Source organism: Salvia splendens, chromosome 21 (genome assembly GCF_004379255.2).
Source record: "Salvia splendens isolate huo1 chromosome 21, SspV2, whole genome shotgun sequence".
Lineage (NCBI taxonomy): Eukaryota > Viridiplantae > Streptophyta > Magnoliopsida > Lamiales > Lamiaceae > Salvia > Salvia splendens.
Genome location: NC_056052.1, coordinates 7,042,255 through 7,061,418, shown reverse-complemented (window position 1 = coordinate 7,061,418; position 19,164 = coordinate 7,042,255). Strand labels below are relative to the sequence as shown.

Below are 19,164 nucleotides of genomic sequence, written 5' to 3'. Positions count from 1 at the left end.
TCTTTTGTAGATATAAAGTTTAATGTTTTATATATTCTTTTTCAAACATTCAAGGCAATGCAGATGCATACTATTTTTGTAGTGAATTAAAAGATCGGAATTCAATCGATTTAAAACCTAGATATTGTAATAGAATTTTCAATTGCAACGAAATTGTCAAGTTACTGAACAAAAATGACCAATTTCCATAAACGGAACATTCAAAAGAGACAAAAATAGGACTAAGAATCAACAATTAACTGCCACATCCTCTCTACTCCATTTCCAGATTTGGACATATTCACTGCCACATTCCATGCTGCTCACACTCTCTTCCCCTCTCCTAAATATCGCAATCTGGGACGCAAACCCGGGCTCAACATCAGCAGTGCCCCCAACGCCACTGAATTCGACAGAGTAGTTGTGCTTCGCGGCCAGCTCAGACGCCCAGTGCTGAAACTGGGCTCTGGTCCATTCGAATTTGTGATCATGATTTCGGAATTTGCATGCCTGCGCCTGGTTCTTTTCATCCGGATCATCTTCTTGGCTGTGCGGCGTGCATCCCTGGAGGATCACATTGTACTCGTAGTTTGGGGTGGAGACGATGAGGATCTTGGGGGCGAACAAGCTCAGCACTACATTGCCAAATAAGCATGCTTCTTCTTCCTCCATATGTTCAATCACCTGTATACAATGCATCACACTTTACAACGTTTATGGAACCAGAAAGACGTGAATCGCATAGTTCAGAAGAGAGAAACAAGTTACCTCCAAGCAAGTTGCAATGTCGAATCCATGTAGCTGAGGATCAAATTCCGTGATGTTTCCGTAATAAAGAGCTGCAGATTTCATCTCGCTAGTCGGCTCATTGGGATCTAATAAACTGTTTAACTTTGAGTGGACCAACTGCAATGGTAGAAAGGTATTCGTCAAAAGAAGAAAAGACAGACGCATGTAAAACCTAAAGTAAGCGTGAAACGTCACCTTGGCTGCTTTTGCAAGACCTCGGTGTGAAAGATCAACACCGGCAATTTTCTCCAGTGAAGTAGGATAAGACAGCAAGGAATCCAATAAACTTCCAGAACCACAACCAAAATCAACCTGCAATTGTAGCGGATATTAAGTGTCAAGCCCCTAAACATCACCTACATGGAAAAATTTTGCTAAAGTGCAGTTTATACCAAAGAAACTGCAGAAGATTGTCTAATTTGGCATACAGCAAATTCAACGCGCTGCTTGGACAGAGGGGGGCTAAATAGGGCTTGCTCCATTCGATCTTCTAATGGTTCTGTCACCTGCAATAAAGTAACACAGTACTCCAATTTGCAGCTTCCTGCCAATAATTTCATTAATCTCAGGGTGCAAAACATGAACACGGACGTGAAGTGTCTTAATGCCTTAAACTACAACGTACTTGGAGACAATAAGGATAGAGTTTTTGCAGAATCCCCAGATGCAGCCAAAATCAACTCACTGAGAGGCAACTCCACTGTGAAATATGCCGACTGGCCAACAGCCATCTTTTCCACAGCTGCGTCCAGATGAGGCAATACAGCTTGATTACCGACTTCAAACTCAAACTCTTCACAGCTTTCAATATATTCTTTAGTGCTGTCTCCTTCTCCTAACAATGAGACTGTGTAGTTTATGCATGCTAAACAGCCATTAGCTGGAGTTACTCCCGAATTTTGACCCTCTAGATTGTTAAAAGTTGTATTGGAAACTTGCGTTATGGTGGTTCCAGATCTGTGCACGGAGTGGCATAGCGAGAATCCCTTAACGAAGTTGTGAGTAAACTGAATATCAAACTTTTTTGCTAATAAGCCCAACTCCTCTGCAGACAAGTCTGGTTTTTCAAAAAATATGTCCAGCCAGCGTAGGACTTTCAAAGCAACACTTTGCACAGCATCCGTCTGCTTCCGATAAGACTCTTGTGGTGAGCATTCTAAAAGAAGTTCTTGATTTTTGGAATATATCTTTATATTACAACTAATAGCTCCAGTTGGTGCAGCAGCAATGCCCAATTCACTTTTTTCCTTCTTGCTCAACTCTGTCGCTTTCAAATTTTTGCGAGATCCAGGTAAATTTACTGATGAATCCAGCATGCTACTTTGAGTAGAGAAGACAGGTTCGGAAAGATGGTGAGAGCGGCAAAATGCACAAAGTATGTCTCTGGGAAACGAACCTCTCCAATTGCTTTTCGTTGTGAATGCTAAAGGTAACTGAGCAGCAAGAATTGCATCTCTAGATACCTTGTATGGTCCACTCGGTATCTTACTGACAAAATTTCTAGGCAAAAGGGAAAAAAGAAACCTAAATTAAACACAAAAAAATTCCAAGGTGCATTTAAAGGAGTTGTACAGCATGAAAATAAAACAAATAATATTCAGAAAAGAATGAAGAATAGTGATGTGTATCACTACTTCTCTACCTATAATATGAGCACAGTGAAATGGCTTCATGTGAAAGATCGGTGGACTTCCATGCGTAACCTATAGAAGCCAGAATTGCATCACCGTGTATCTCTTGGCCAGCAAAATAAGTTGCCCTTATGTTTAGAGATCCTTCGACATGGCTAGCTTGTTTGGTTAGAGGCTCTGACAAGTTTTCAAAGAGTCGCTTTGGAGTGGAGGAATATATTCTCATTTCAGATGAAGCTTTGCCGATCGTTCTGCAAAACGATACAATAGAATATATTTACTGAGAATAAAGCAAGAATTTCTCAATTTTGTAAATCATAAATTATGCACTTTCATGTCAGGCGTATTTCACAAGAGATAATGAATTCTACTTACGGTCCAGATTCCTTCTAATTCATTATTGTTATTTTATGAAGACTCAGATCTGACATCAAAAAGACATTAGTAATATCTTACCTGGATATTATAATATCCGAAGCCCCCGGCAAACTTAGTGCTTGGGCAATAACATCAAGGTAATAACCAGTTGCAGAAATGTTAAGTTTCAAAGGTTCAACAGCTTTCTCACATGAAACTGGAATGAGTATCACATCAAGTGGAATGCTTTCCGACAGGCTCGCTTCATGGTTTATTGAAGATATAATCTCTGGTAAATATAAATTTCTCCTCTGTACCGAAAGTCGATCATCAGATACGATGACTAAATCAGACAGTTTGGCTGCTGCCCGTGAAACTAGAGACATCACCAGCAGCGAATTCATCTCAGCAGCAGGATTTATGAATTTGCATATGCTAGTAGTCGTCTTTGCATCATAGACTGCGATTACTGAAACTGGAACGAAACCATTGAAATGACCATCTCTTCTCAAAGCTGCTCTGAAGTGATTACTGAGTGGATTGGGAAATGAAAGAAACTTCATAGTTCCCAAAGACATGGGAAATAAAGTGGCAAAAGAGGAAAATGAAAGAAAATAATTTAGTAAAATTAATCGTGAAGTAAAATGCATAGCTTTAAACAACAATGACAAAAAGTATTCTGCAGTGCAGTTTTCAGCAAACTTCATTGAAAGCTTGATATAGCTACTGGCCCCAAAAACAATTTTATATGGAAATTATTACTTCCAAACTGCATTACCACAACATACCTCATTTGCAAAGAGGAAAGCAACACGACCAGCTAAATCATCCCAAGCTTCCTGCATGGTGGGATTATATTCCTTTTGACGGAGGCCCAGCTGCAGGACAAAATTTATATTGACAAGGGTAATGAGAGCTTTTACTGTGAATTGCAGGGCAAAATGATTTAATACAAGTACAACAAAAATGGAAATTGCAAGACTGAATAATAATAATAGATATATAAAGAGATCATAAAGATCATTACTCGGTCTATTGGTGAAGAGGCAGAATAAGAATCTTTTTCTATTTGGTAAGATGAGTTCGTCTCAGTACAACCAAACTGCTCAATTGCATTATGATTTACCATAAAAAGATAAAGAAATAAATACTAGTTCCACTATGCAAGTGATCAAAGTAAGAATCTAGATTAGTTTATATCAAGAGCCAACTCCTTGTTGACTAAATAAGCATGAGGTTATAAATTACTACTCCATATGCACCACGTATTCAATAAACAATTATATAAATAGACAGTTTACGAAAAGAATACAGGATACCTTTTCTATGGCCTTCTCTGCAGCTGATTGTTCAGCTTCCCTTTTCTTTTTAAATGTATCAGAGACAACAGTAGTTTCCGGAAGATGCAGAATGCAACGGTAGAGACATGGTGGCGCCTTCTGTGTGATGACGAGCCCGGGACATCCATTTTCTGGTGTAACTTGAACTTCTTCAACCTTGTAGGAGGCCTTGTCACCATACTTTTGGTGTATGATCGCCTTAGGTGACAATGATGACATCTTCAAAGGATTAGCTTGGGGTTTTCCTGCTTCTATCATTTTCCCAACAGCAGATAAAATGATTGATACAATCTATATAACAGTAGGTGGAGTGGTATGAGAAGTAAAAACAGACCACTCAAAGAAACAAAAATGTCATTGCTTATACACTCAACACACAAGTTCATATCTTGTTAATACAAATGACCAAATTATGTACAAAGTGAAGCTCATTGTTTCCAAAAAGGCGACCCTCAGCAAGAAAAGCATCGCATGCCTTTAGCGAAAAACACGAGCAAAATTATGACTTATTTTATTGTCTCAACTTCCATCTTCAGGCAGAATGCCAGCTTATGAAGAAGAGCCGATGTTCCATTAAAGAACCAAAACAAAACTTAATCCCGCATAGAACTAAGACGTGAAATTACATCGAAAAACCATCCCCACACGTTCCTGGCAAAATTACATTCTTCCACCAATACTATCCCTATCAGAAAACTAATACAGTAACATTAGTTTAAAACATGCAAAAGAACTTTACTATCAATTAGACATTCAATCATACTTCAAAATCAACATCAAAATTCCATAATGCAAATCAAACAAAATGTCCCCACAATTTACTAGTATACGATCAAAATCAGGGCTAACCAAAAATGAAATACATAATCAGCGGTAAAAAGCACAGCACATAATCTACTACTCTTCCACTTTTTTCTGCCGAGATTGACAATAGCACCGATTAAATTTCAAATAAAACACGCCATTTCCACTCAATCCAGAAAATCGCAGCAACTAACGACGGTTAGCATCGATATCAGGACATTAGGTTGAAACTCCAACTTCAAAACACGAAGATTCCCCCCAAAAGTGCAATTTTTGCCCTATTTTTCACCCCAAAAAAAAGCTCACGATCAAACCATAAAACAGTGTGTCACTGTCAATCAATACCTTAACATCAACAATGCTCACTCATTCAAGCTTCTATGTTTACCTGAAGTAAATGGAATTACAACAAAGAGACTCAGGTGTGTTTTTGTGTGTGAGAGAGAGAGAGAATAAAGGCAAAAATTCTGTGATTTGGCGGAAATGTGTGGGTTTTGGGTTTATGACTGAATTTCTCACCACCTCTTTCCTTTTCTTCTATCCTTGACTCACTGTGGACTATACTTCTTTGTAGTAACTTAATTTAATTTTTAAAATTAAATTACTAAAATAGTCTAGAGGCGATTGGATTCTTGCATTTATGATACGTAAATAATTAAATTATGAAAATAGTCTATAGACATTGAATTCTTATATTTATGGTGCCTATTTTATTTTATTAGTCAAAATAGTTCCTCGGTATCGAAAGTAATCACATTTGAATTTATCTATGCATTATTTTTATTTTATTTTTTTGCCTTAGGGATTGGTATTTTGTTAATTTCATTCTCAGATTTTATTTTTACTATTTAATTTTCTTTTTCTTCTTTCAACTATTTTCATTCTTCCTTCTCGTAACTAGTTATCAATAAATTTAGGAAAGATTGAGATCTCTTTTAATAAACCAATAAATATATCAGTTTCTACTGAAAGCAATGTTTTAAAAATCGGACCGAACCGGCCGGTTCGACCGGTCGGACCGCGAACCGGTAGGTAGTCCGGTCTGGTTCACCCCTTTAAATCACCACTGCATTGAACAGCCATGAACCGGTGGAACCGGACGGTCGGACCGGTTGGACCGTGGACCGGAAACCGATTTTCTATTTTTTTTTCAAAATTTTTTAAAATTTGTTGTTGGTAGAGGTTGAACTCATGACCTCTCTTCTAGTTAAGAAGACCTCTACCACTCCACCACATGGGCTCATTTAACAATTTGAACATTAAATATTTTTATACATTAAACATTAATTTTATCTACAAAAACTAATAATTCATTTTAATTTTATTATTCTTTAATATAATTGTTAATTATAATATATATATATAATTATCATCCTTTATATTTTAATGATGCTCTACTTACCACCTATATTATTATTAGTACCATATAAGATTCATTATTTATTATAAATAAATTTTTTATATTACATACTTAATTTATATACCCTAGCTATTGACATTAATGAATAATCTTATCTAAACTAATTAATAAGTACTTAATTCGTATTTAATTATATATTATTTTACGAAATAAATTTTCTTAAATTAATATAAACATTATCTATTTTAATACATGAAATATTAAATTTTTTATCTAGACTAACTCATATTAAATATATATATATATATATGCGAATATATTTACTAAATTTTAATATTATTTATATTTATACATCACTAATTATCTATAAGGTTTAATGTTTTGTGATATATTATTAATTGTAAATCATTTACTAAATTTAATATATTTTTATATATATTTGCAACAGTAAAACGGTTAGACCGATGGTTCGATCGGTTGGACCGGTTGAACCGTGAACCAGTAACGTCGCCGGTTCGCTTGCCGGTCCGATTTTTAAAACATTGACTGAAAGTCTATAGCGTTGGAGCGACAGCAGTTGCTAGTGCAAATTGTTATATCATGTACTCTGACAAATGCCCTACATGATCTTTCATATTTTTAAAATGATGAAATTTTATTTTATAAATGCATCACTCTTTTATGAATTTATATGTACTCTACATGTATTGATTTTATAATTTGGTGCTTCTTATTTCTAAGTTTTATGAACACATTTATTTTGTTATGTAATATTACTATGTGTTATCACTTAGAGCATTCACAATAGAAGGGCCCTCCAAGGGTCCTTCCATTCCACGTCAGCATTTTACCCAAGGGTCTATCTCCCTGCAATGGAAGGGCCATTCCAAAGGGCCTATCCCACTTCCATTTCATTTCCACGTCATCACTATTTTGTTTTAATTTTTTTGCACTTCTATATTTAATATGTTATCAAATTAAATAAATTTAAATGTAAAATATTAATACGCAAAAATCTTTGTTGTATTACAATATTGAAAAGAAGAATACAACGAGATGCAAATTTAAATAAAACTAGAGAGAGAAAATTTATTAAAAATGAGAGAAGAAAAAGATTATGGTGTGGGAAATGGAATGAAGGGGATGGAGTATTTATATTAAAAAATATGGAATACAAAAATAAAAAAATAAAAAATAAAAAAAGAAATTGGGATCGGCCTGGGCCGTGCCAACGGCCATATTGGAAGGGCCTTTGATAGGCCTTCCTTCTTCTTGTAATGGTTGGCCGATGGGCCGATAGGGAAGGCCTCTCCATCGGCCAACCACTGTGAATACTCTTATCAACATAAAATATGGCTGGATGTGTCTATCTTGAAGGAATAAAGTGTAATAATGGAGTGCTCATTTCAGTTGGAAGAAGAAGAGAAGAAGAAGGAAGCTCGGCTTTGAGCTCGGCTTTGAGTTCGGCTTTGAGCCGAGAAGACAGTTGGTCTTGAGTCGAGAAGCAAAGGAGTTCGGTTTGTGTACCGAGAAAGGAGTTCGGTTTGTGAACCGAGAAGGGAGCTCGGTTGTGAGCCGAAGAGAGTGCTCGGTTGTGAGCCGAAAAGAAAGTTCGGTCTTGAGTCAAGAATAGAGTTCGTCTTGAGCCGAAAAAGAAGAAGCAACAGTTCGGTCTTGAACCGAGAAGAAAGTTCGGCCTAGAGAAACTAGCCGTTGGTGCAGCAGTTAGTTAGCCGAGATGTAGCAGTTATTCTTCTTGCTTTCTTGATTCTTCTTGTAGTTAGTTAGTAGCAGTTGCTACTTGATTGTAGAGCTTTAAATAGCTCAAAACCATGTACGTAGTTAGTAGTGAAAGTCAATAAAGAGTTTTCAAGTTTTCTCTCCAAGATTACCATCTTCGATACTCTAAGTGTGAGTGTGTGTTCTTCTGCATTGTGAGTTATCATACAACTGTGAGTGTGTGTGTGATTCACCTGAGTGTGTGAAAGTCTTGTGCGTATTGAATCCCAACAAGTGGCGCCGTCTGTGGGAAGGGGATATTGAAGCTGATTTGCAGAGGATCAAACGGTTTCAGAGATGGCAGCAAGGCTTGATGCAGAAAAGTTCACAGGCAAGAATGATTATAGCCTGTGGAAGATGAAGATGAAGGCGGTCTTGATTCAACAAGGCTTGGCCGCAGTTCTTGCAAATACAGAAGAGAAAGGAAAGGCTCCAATGCTTGATGATAAAGCTCAGGCAAAGATGGAGGAGATGCAGCTCAAGGCACATTCTGCAGTGATTCTGTGCCTTGGAGATAAGGTCTTGAGGGAAGTTCAAGAAGCCAAGACTGCGGTGGAGATCTTGAACAGGTTAGATGAAGTTTACCTGGCAAAATCTTTGGCTAACCGGCTGTATCTCAAGAAGAGGCTCTATGCCTATAGTTTTTCTGGTGAAAAATCTATCATAGAGCAGTTGGAGGAGTTCAATAAGATCATTGATGATCTGGGCTCTGTGGATGTTAAAATTTCAGATGAAGACAAGGCCATTCTTACATTGAATGCCTTGCCTAGCTCGTATGACCAGTTGAGTGATGCAATTATCTATGGCAGAGATAAGCCTATCACCTATGCAGAAGTCTACTCGGCCTTGATGGCTAAGGAACTCCAGAAGACTACCAGCAGAAGCTCTGCAAGCTCCAATGTTCAAGCAGCAGAGGCCTTGAATGTGAAGAAGTTCAAAAAACAGAACTTCAAGAAAAAGTTTGAGGGCTCTAAACCCTCAAGTTCTGATGCTCAGAAGGAAACCAGAGCATGTTTTTGGTGCAAGAAACCAGGGCACTTGAAGAAGGACTGCCATGCCTGGAAGAGAAAACTAGCCTCTGAGGGCCACAACACTTCTGATTGTGTAGAGAGTACTGATCCCCCTGCTCAACTTATGAATGTAAGTGATAATGGGATCAGTCACAGGTGGATAATGGACTCAGGGTGCAGCTTCCATATGTGCCCCAACAAATCTTGGTTTCATGAACTTCAGGAAGCATCAGGGACTGTAGTTCTTGGAAATAACCATGTGTGTCAGATCAAAGGGATAGGGAAAGTGAAGCTAAGTTTGCAAGATGGCTCTATAAAGATCCTAACTGGGGTGAGGTATATTCCGGAAGTGAAAAGAAATCTCATCTCATTGGGAATGCTGGAGGAGAAAGGATTCACCATATTGATGAGTCAGGGAAAGATGCTTGTGAAATCTGGGAATGCAGTGATGATGGAGGCTGACAGAGAGCACATTCTCTATTATCTGAAGGCTAAGGCTGTTGATGGAGAAAGCAATGCAGTGTCAGATGATTCCATAATGCTATGGCACAAGAGATTGGGCCATCCAGCAGAAGGAAGCTTGAAAGAACTCATCAAGAAGGGCCTGATCTCTGGAGATTTCAACAAGATGGACCCCTGTGAGCAGTGTATACTTGGAAAAGCAAAGAAGGCACCCTATCCTACAGGTATTCACTCTTCTACAGCCCCATTAGACTACATACACAGTGATCTCTGGGGCCCTTCACCTGTAAGCTCAATTGGTGGTGGGAAATACTACCTTGCTATTATTGATGACTACACTAGGAAACTGTGGGTGTATATACTGAAAGAAAAATCAGAGACATTCACAAAATTCAAGATATGGTGTAAAGAGGTGGAGCTAGAGAAGGGAAGGAGTGTTAAATGCCTAAGAACTGACAATGGCTTGGAATTCCTGTCTACTGAGTTTGATCTGTTTTGCAAAGAGAAGGGTATGAAGAGGCACCGCACTGTTCCTGGTAACCCCCAGCAAAATGGTGTTGTGGAGAGGATGAATAGGACTATCCTAGAGAGAGTAAGGTGCTTGTTACTCAGTTCTGGTCTGAGCAACAGATTTTGGGGAGAGGCTGTGTATACAGCAGCCTATCTCATAAATAAGTGTCCATCTACTGCCCTTAAGTCTGAGACTCCTGATTACATGTGGTATGGAGCCCATAGTGACTACTCAAAATACAAGGTGTTTGGGTGTGCAGCCTATGCTCATGCTAGGCAAAGTAAGCTTGAGGCTAGGGCTCTAAAATGCATATTGCTGGGGTATCAGAGGGGTGTTAAGGGGTATAGGCTCTGGTGCATTGAGCCTGGTAGGCAGAAGGTGGTGGTGAGTAGGGATGTTGTGTTCTTGGAGGATCAGATGCCATACTTAAAAAGGAAGCTGGACTCCAATGAAGTTGAGAGTGATTTCCTCAAGGTGGAGCCAGTGGGACTTTGCCAAGGAGCAGGTGGAGCCTCTGACTCAGAAAGTGAGTCTGAACCAGAGGATGATGGTGCTCTAGCTCGAGGTAGAAAAATTGATGAGCCTACAGCAGATTCTGCCAGAGAGTACCAGATAGCAAGAGATAGAGGCAGAAGAAATACAAGACCACCTGAAAGGTTTTCTGATGTGGTCTACTATGCACTTTGTGCTGCTGAGGGCATTGATATTGCAGATCCTCTCACATATAAAGAAGCCATGAAGAGTAAAGACAGAGAAAGGTGGATTGAAGCCATGAATGAGGAAATGGAATCTTTACTCAAGAACAAAACATGGATTTTGGTGGATAAATCCAGACTGACTACAGATGGAAAAGAAAGGAGGCTGATCAGTTGTAAGTGGTTGTTTAAGAAAAAGATTGAGACCACTGATAAAGATAGAATCAGATTCAAGGCAAGGCTGGTGGCTAGGGGCTTCACACAGCAAGAAGGAATTGATTTCAATGAAGTATTTGCTCCAGTTGTTAAGCACACTTCGATTAGGATCTTGTTGGCAGTTGTGAACCAGCTAGACTGGGAGCTACAACAGCTTGATGTGAAGACAGCCTTCCTCAATGGGGATCTAGAGGAGACTATCTTTATGGAACAGCCCGAGGGCTATGTGAAGACTGGAGAAGAAGGCAAGGTGTGCCTGCTACAGAAAAGCCTTTATGGACTTAAGCAAAGTCCTAGACAGTGGAATAAGAAGTTTGATGCACAGATGAAGAAGATTGGCTTCTCCAAGTCAGAATATGATGATTGTATTTACATCAAGAAGGCAGGCAGGACTCCCATTGCCTACCTATTACTCTATGTGGATGATATGCTACTTGCAGGCCCTTCTATGACAGAAATTCAGAAAGTTAAACAAGATCTGAAGTCGAGCTTTGAAATGAAGGATCTAGGAGAGTCAAGGAAGATCCTAGGCATACATATTCAGAGAGATAGAGGCTGCAAGAAGCTGTGGATGCTGCAAACTGATTATATTGACAAAGTTATGCAGAGATTCAGAATGGAGAATGCTAAACCTGCCTCAACACCCTTGTCCCAGAGTTTCAGATTATCAAAGGAACAAGCTCCTAAAACTAAGCAAGAGACTGATGAGATGGAGGCTATCCCTTATGCTAGTGTTGTTGGGAGTATCATGTACACTATGATTTGTACAAGACCAGATCTTGCTCATGCTATCTCAGTGACTAGCAGATACATGGCAGACCCAGGGAAGGAGCATTGGAATGCTCTTAAATGGATATTGAGGTACATGAAGTCAACTAAGGACTGGGGGATTGTGTTCAATGGCTGGGAAGGTGGATCTGAGGAGGTTGTGCAGGGGTATTGTGATGCAGACTATGCTGCAAATCTGGACACCAGAAAGTCTCAAACAGGTTATTTGTTCACCATGTTTGGAACTGTGATCAGTTGGAAATCAGGTCTGCAGAGTGTAGTTGCTCTCTCAACTACAGAATCAGAGTATATAGCTCTCACTGCAGCTGTACAGGAGAGCTTTTGGATCCAGGGAGTAATTTCTGATTTTGGTTTTGACCAAGAAACAATGGTGATTCATTGTGACAGCAGCTCAGCTATATGCTTGGCTAAACATCCGGGTTTCCATGAAAGGAGCAAGCATATAGACATAAAGTTGCACTTTATTAGAGATGAGATTGAAAGGGGAAGGGTGAAGGTGGTTAAGATTAACACCTTGCACAATCCGGCAGATATGCTAACTAAATCTCTAAGTAGAGACAAGTTTGATCATTGCAAGAAGTTGATCAATGTTTGTGCGAGAACTGAGATGAGCCCTCAGGTGGAGAATTGTAATAATGGAGTGCTCATTTCAGTTGGAAGAAGAAGAGAAGAAGAAGGAAGCTCGGCTTTGAGCTCGGCTTTGAGTTCGGCTTTGAGCCGAGAAGACAGTTGGTCTTGAGCCGAGAAGCAAAGGAGTTCGGTTTGTGTACCGAGAAAGGAGTTCGGTTTGTGAACCGAGAAGGGAGCTCGGTTGTGAGCCGAAGAGAGTGCTCGGTTGTGAGCCGAAAAGAAAGTTCGGTCTTGAGTCAAGAATAGAGTTCGTCTTGAGCCGAAAAAGAAGAAGCAACAGTTCGGTCTTGAACCGAGAAGAAAGTTCGGCCTAGAGAAACTAGCCGTTGGTGCAGCAGTTAGTTAGCCGAGATGTAGCAGTTATTCTTCTTGCTTTCTTGATTCTTCTTGTAGTTAGTTAGTAGCAGTTGCTACTTGATTGTAGAGCTTTAAATAGCTCAAAACCATGTACGTAGTTAGTAGTGAAAGTCAATAAAGAGTTTTCAAGTTTTCTCTCCAAGATTACCATCTTCGATACTCTAAGTGTGAGTGTGTGTTCTTCTGCATTGTGAGTTATCATACAACTGTGAGTGTGTGTGTGATTCACCTGAGTGGGTGAAAGTCTTGTGCGTATTGAATCCCAACATAAAGAGTGATGGAATAATGGAGTAAAGGTATGAGAAATTCATTCTTTTATGGGTGCATGGGGCATTATTCTTTTATGCTAAAGTCATTATGATTAGTAGAAGTTTTACAAATATGATGTTAAGGTTTGCACTATATTTTGAAAGTCTAATTTTTCCAAATCAGAAGAAGAAGAAAAAGATAGTATCAGATTGTCATAGTCTCACTTTCTTAATTTGAATTTGCTTGTATATCTGACATGCTGCATTTCTCACAAAGATTTCCACAAAAAATTATTGTCTACAAATATCACAACTAAGGAAGTAAGTTGATCCAAACATGAAGAATTACAAAGAATTAAAAACCAAAACTAGATTGATGAAAGATCCTCATACACAGTCTTGATTCCAGGCCTCTCAGAAACAGACTTTATACACCTCAATGCTATACTAACAACCTCCTTCACCCCTTTCTCCACTGCAGGGTTGCCACTCGTCTCCGGTCCCAATGCAGCCTCGATGCACTCTGCTCCCCGGCCTTGGCCCACCCTCACCCGAACCCAATCCGTCAAGTCGACCCCTCCATCCTCGCCCGATACCACATCGCCCGCACTTTTACCAGTTAGCAGCTCCAGCATGATCACCCCAAAGGCGTACACATCCGACTTGAACGTGGGGACGGGCTTCTTCGATGCTGCCAGCTCCGGTGCTCTGTACCCTAGCACACCGGCATCAAGAATCTGCTCCAGGGTGCCTGACTGAGTCATCAGACGGTGCAGGCAGTAGTCAGCAACTCGCGCATTTAGATCAGGCCCGTCTAGGAGGATGTTTCTGGGCTTGAGGTTCCCGTGTGGGATGGCGCGGTCAAAATGGAGATAGTTGAGGCCGCGCGCAACATCAACAGCTATTTTCAGCCTCTGAGTCCAGCTCAACGGGGCGCCTTTTCTCCCCGGCCGATCTGCTAATCAGAAAACTAGTTAGGAAAACAACATATGCCACTTTTTCATTCAAAGACAGAAAATGTAGCATTTCTAGCAACCAAAAACAGGTCATTCCTAACAACTCAAACAGTGCAAGAGCAAGTACTAACACAAAGCAATCTTGATTTGTTTCACAATGAGACATGAACACTTGATTGAATGATAAGTAGGCTTTAACATGGCATGCTTATTTGAGGTACTTCAGCAGCACAACGAGTTGTAAAACGATAAGCAATTAGGGGTTGATCGATTGGCAGTACCGTATAGGAAGCTTGCAAGATTGCCAGGAGATATGTAGTCGGAGAGGATAAGCTTCTCGTGCTGCGTTGGACCCCAGTAGTAGCCTCTCAAGCCAACCACATTTGGATGTCTGATGTTGGCAAATTTCTTAGTTTCTCTAGCAAATTCTTTTCTCTGCTTTGCAACTCCTTCCCTCAGCCATTTCACAGTCAGCAAAAGCCCGTTATCCAGGCTCGCCTTGTAGGAAGTCCCGTGGCTGCTCCTCCCCAGGACTTCAGCCGGGGCCCTTGACAGCTCCTCGGACGTGAATGAAACCATTTCATCTAGAAAGGTCAGCTCACCACCCAATCTCTCAGGAGACTTTACATCCAATCTTGAAATGTTTTCTGCAGAGAATGAATCACCAGATTCGGGTGACCACGACAAGTTGCTGTTCTTCGAGGAGGAGAAGCTGGTTGCTGCTGCTGTTTTCTCGTCTGGGGTAACTTTGTCGGAAATTGATCCCTTTTGCGGTGTTATGACATCCTCTGCTGAGACGACCAAGCCACTAGCACGGTCCGTTCCACCAAAGCCAGAAAAGCTCGGAGAGTACAAACCCCTAGAGTCTTTGCTCCTGACATGTGGGGAACGCCTTCTTGATTTGCGTTTGTGAAGAATGAAAACAGCAAGAAGGATCAGGATGATCAGAGAAACAACACAAGCAGATATGATTGCAATCTTAATAGCCATACTCAAATGGTTCCTGCTTCCATTTCCTGAAGTAGTAGCATTACTGGAACTAGGTGGATTAGGGAACTGCAGCTGAGAATTCCCCGGGTAAAACGAAGATTGAGGGAACCTCCTCAGATTTTCTGGGACGACGCCAGAGAGATCATTGTACGAGACGTTGAGACTTTGGAGATTACTAGATAGATTACTAGGAAGTGGACCACTTAAATGATTTTCAGAAAGATCCAATGAGTTTAGGCCAGTGAGGTTACAAATTGAAGCAGGCACTGAGCCACTGAGATTGTTTCGTCCGAGATTGAGCACTTCAAGTCCAGAAAACAATCCGAACCCCTCGGGGAAGTGGCCGTTGAGGTGGTTACTCGAGAGGTCGAGAATTTGAAGACTCGATCCGCCAGAGAAAGGCGAAAGATCAATACCACCAGAAAGCTTATTACTATGCAGGTGAAGTTCTGCAAGAGTTGGTGATGTTAAAAGAGTGGTTAAAAGAGGTCCATCCAACTGATTGAAGCTGAGATCAAGTGTCACGAGTTTATGAAACGACGTGATAGCTTCTGGAAGAGACCCGTTTAAAGAATTGTGTGACAGATTCAGGTGATGCAGACGCAAGAATTGAGCAGTCACCTCCGGTATAGACCCTCCCAGCCGGTTTTGGCTGAGATCGACGACTTCCACGTTTCCCCATTTCAGCATCCTATTCAAGTCTCCCTCCAAAAGGTTATTCGAGAGATCAACAACAGCACAGCTTCCAGTCGAGAGTGGAAGTTCACCAGAAAGCACATTCGAGGAAACATTAAGGATTTGCAACGTAGTTGATGTAATAACACTAAGTGAACCTGTCAATTAAATCAACATCATCACAAGAAACACTCATTTAAGTAGGCCTCATTGATGAAGATATGAACAAATGAAATGAAAGATAGGTTTTGATGTGAATACCTGAGAGGTTGTTGCAGCTCAAGTCCAACTCTGTCAGCACCAATGAGTCGCCTTTTAAAAGCCCGTTAGGGAACGAACCAGTAAACATATTACTACCAAGTTTAAGCACTTCAAGATCATACACGAAGCTGAAGCCCGGCAGCTCCCCAGAGAGCTGATTGTAGCTCAAATCCAAGACCTTCAAGCTTCCAAAAGCCTCAGGGACGCCACCACCAATGTTTGATCCAGTGAACCGGTTGTGGCTGAGATTCAGGTGCTTCATGGATGGAGAGACGCCCCGTAGAAACTTCTCCTGGTCTTTAGCAGAACTCACAAGCAAATTGCCACTAAAATCAACATAACTAGCTGTGGTGAGTAGCAAAAGCTCTGGAGAAAGTTCACCATCAAGCATATTTCCATGGAAATCAATCACATCAAGTTCACTCATCATCTCAAACCCTTTTGGTATGCCTTTCACGAAGGCGTTCGATGAAAGATTGAGATAAACTAAGCCTTCCAGCCTTGCTAGAGACAACGGTAGTGGCCCGGATAGGGAGTTGTTGCTCAGGTCCAACGAACGGATAGAGGTGAGTCCAGCAATCGTGTCAGGAATCGAGCCAGAGAAATTGTTTCCAGCAAGCGAGAGACTCTGTAGCCGGGGTAGTTTGCCTATCTCTGATGGCAATGAGGAGTAAAACAGATTGCTTGAAACATCTAAATGCAAGAGTTTCTTGAAACTGCTGATATTCTCAGGCAACTTCCCAGAGATTGAATTGTTTGCAATTGAAAGCTTTTCAAGCTTTGTGAGATTTGCTAACACACTCAAATCCACATCTGCAGACAAGCCAAGATTGTCAAGAACAATGCCTATGACATCACCACTACTACCACAGATTACCCCATTCCAAGATGGACACCCCTTCACATTCTTATTGGACTCATTGCTCCAAGAACCAAGCACATAACCTGTCGGATCATGCCTGATTCCTTTCTTGAATTCGAGCAACGATAGAGAGTCCCGAGACGGGAGCTGCCCGAACACCGCAGAGAAACTAAAACAAACTAAAACAAGCCTAACTATACTCATCCTAAATCAATAATGTCACCACAAAGCAACAAGTACAACAGTATTCAATGAAAAATGCAACTTCTTAAACAGAATTTAAGAGCAATAAAAGTGCAGCAACGCCAAGAAAATACACCCAACACTATATATATTCAGAGATTTAGCAAAGATTTGAACTTTCTACTTCATAAAAGCTTCAAAAGGATACTAGTGCAAGTGGAGTAGTAAGTAGAGAAAATTTCCTACTTTTGCCACAAAATGGCCTTCAAACCTACACTGCAAATTAAAGACAATGAAAGCAATGGACCCATAAAAGCCCTTGGATCAAAAGCATGATTATGAGGGGAAAGAAAGATTCTAATAACACCACAAAAACCTCACAACCCTTTCTCTCTCTCTCTCTCTCAACTTGAAAGAAAATGAAATCCTTAATTATGGCGTTGGTACCATTGTTTAGAATTACTGATTGTTGAGTGATTAGCTTTATTACCAAACATGGAAAGGGAGCATTTAAACATGTTAAGGTGATACAGAAACACAAGAAAAGATCATGCAGGCTGCAGCTAGGCAAGTACATTGACAAAGGGGAATCTTGTCATGAATCTTTGTTTTTTATGTGTTGAAATTTTGTGGAGGGAAAAAAGGAATGTATATTTACCCGCCAAAAAAGAAGGGGAAATCATGTCATGGAATTATAAATCACTTAAAAATCCAAACTTTATTTTTGATGAAGACAACCGTAATCACCCTAGCTAGGCTGCTGATTCCCCCATCTATGGGGAATCGTGAGAGAGACCCCCACACCACACCAACATTTAGTATTCGAGCTGTATCATCTTCTCGGATTTTATACTCCTTCCTTTTTAATTTTGATTTCTTATGTTATAATTTGATAATAGAATTTTTAGTGTATAGCGTGATAAGCATTCCATAATCATAGCATATAATCCTTTTAAGCTATGCATTGAGATAAATAATGTTTTTTTCCTCACAATTTAGTTTTTAAAATAGGCATGATTGTCAAATAAATTAAACTTTCTTTATTAATCTAGTTTGTCCCATAACATTGGAAACTGGAATATATGATTCATAATTTTGGAAACTGGAATATAAAATTATAATTTTTCAATTTTCTGCAATTGTCCCATAAAAGTCAGAATCAAAATTGACGTAGCCTAAAACCACATTGTTACGGATAAATTGATAGTCTTTTAATTTTCTCTTAATATAGAGTTATGTCATTTTATCTGAAAAAATGATGCTTTGTTGTCATATCATATCTGATTTTGTCATACTATATTTTATTTTGACAGATATGGGACATTTGAGAAAATTAAAGAGTTAATATTTCAATTTGAAAAATTATGGATCAGATTAGAAATTAATAAAAAAAAAAAAAGTGGGATTTAAATGGCAATTAACCGAAAGGATGGCATCTGGTTTCTCAATATATCTTTGGTGCGAAGGGTTGCTAGTTTGTTCATGTAGAGCGATAAGGCCATCCACAACGCTGTTCCTATACCGTTCCTTAAACCACTATTTGAGGACCCCACTGTACTTTTTTACTCCATTCCTTAACTAAGGAACGGAACCTGCAACCCTCCGTTCCTTAACCGTTCCTTAACCGTTCCTTAAATTACTATTCATTCTATTTCAATTTTTATTTTTATTTCCAACTAAATTAAATTAAATAAACACACTTTATTAAAAAACAAACATACTTTATTAAAAAACAAACATACTTTATTAAAAAACACACAATATTAAAAAAAATTACAACTTAAACTTAAAAAAATTAAAAAAAACACACAATTCAAATCCTAAAAAAATAAAAAACACACAATAAAAAACACACAATTAAACGTGGGAAAATAAAAAAACTACTCCGCCGGCGAATCATCCTCCGGAGGCGGTCGAGGTTTAGGGGGAGGGGGAAGACCAAGTAGTCCTGCCATATGCACAATTCCGTTCCACCAGGCCGTGTATTGGGCGTACGAGAAGCGGGAAGTGTCCGCCATTGTGGCGGTTATGTACGCCACCATAAGTGTGTTCGAGCCTCCTTGTGAGCCCGATCCCGAGGCCGACTGGCTTGATTCTCCTCGGCCCTTCCTCGCTCTAGCCGCTTTCGCCGCCTTCGTCCCTTGCGGACGACGGCGCCCACGGCTAGATCCCTCGTACTCGGCGGCCGTAACCCCAACCTCCTGCGTGCCACGATCACTGGGCGCATCGGTGTCACCAGACGAGTACTGGCCGCTCGTCGTGTGCTTCGTCCGCTTTGAG

At 40.0% G+C, this 19,164-nt stretch overlaps 2 protein-coding genes across 2 annotated transcripts; both read right to left on the bottom strand.

The window, feature by feature from the left end:
• Positions 1 to 122: 122 nt before the first annotated feature.
• Positions 123 to 5,383, bottom strand: LOC121784631 (small RNA 2'-O-methyltransferase-like). Its single transcript, XM_042182815.1, has 10 exons — positions 5,289 to 5,383; positions 4,076 to 4,387; positions 3,545 to 3,634; positions 2,856 to 3,313; positions 2,411 to 2,650; positions 1,394 to 2,268; positions 1,161 to 1,312; positions 964 to 1,080; positions 748 to 885; positions 123 to 663 (listed from the first exon to the last, which is right to left on the bottom strand). Exons 2-10 carry the CDS (start codon positions 4,352 to 4,354, stop codon positions 229 to 231), a joined length of 2,784 nt encoding a protein of 927 aa, XP_042038749.1. The 5' UTR covers positions 4,355 to 4,387; positions 5,289 to 5,383; the 3' UTR covers positions 123 to 228.
• Positions 5,384 to 13,235: 7,852 nt separating this feature from the next.
• Positions 13,236 to 17,433, bottom strand: LOC121784538 (LRR receptor-like serine/threonine-protein kinase GHR1). Its single transcript, XM_042182696.1, has 3 exons — positions 15,840 to 17,433; positions 14,195 to 15,736; positions 13,236 to 13,912 (listed from the first exon to the last, which is right to left on the bottom strand). Exons 1-3 carry the CDS (start codon positions 16,903 to 16,905, stop codon positions 13,326 to 13,328), a joined length of 3,195 nt encoding a protein of 1,064 aa, XP_042038630.1. The 5' UTR covers positions 16,906 to 17,433; the 3' UTR covers positions 13,236 to 13,325.
• Positions 17,434 to 19,164: the final 1,731 nt, after the last annotated feature.

Coding starts and splice junctions, on each gene's coding strand:
- LOC121784631 (XM_042182815.1), bottom strand. CDS start 4,354: ATGATAGAAGCAGGAAAACCCCAAGCTAATCCTTTGAAGATGTCATCA. Junction 3,635..4,075: donor CAGAGAAGGCCATAGAAAAG/GTATCCTGTATT, acceptor TTTGTCCTGCAG/CTGGGCCTCCGTCAAAAGGA. Junction 664..747: donor ACATTGCAACTTGCTTGGAG/GTAACTTGTTTC, acceptor CATTGTATACAG/GTGATTGAACATATGGAGGA.
- LOC121784538 (XM_042182696.1), bottom strand. CDS start 16,905: ATGAGTATAGTTAGGCTTGTTTTAGTTTGTTTTAGTTTCTCTGCGGTG. Junction 15,737..15,839: donor GAGCTGCAACAACCTCTCAG/GTATTCACATCA, acceptor TTTAATTGACAG/GTTCACTTAGTGTTATTACA. Junction 13,913..14,194: donor TCTTGCAAGCTTCCTATACG/GTACTGCCAATC, acceptor TCTGATTAGCAG/ATCGGCCGGGGAGAAAAGGC.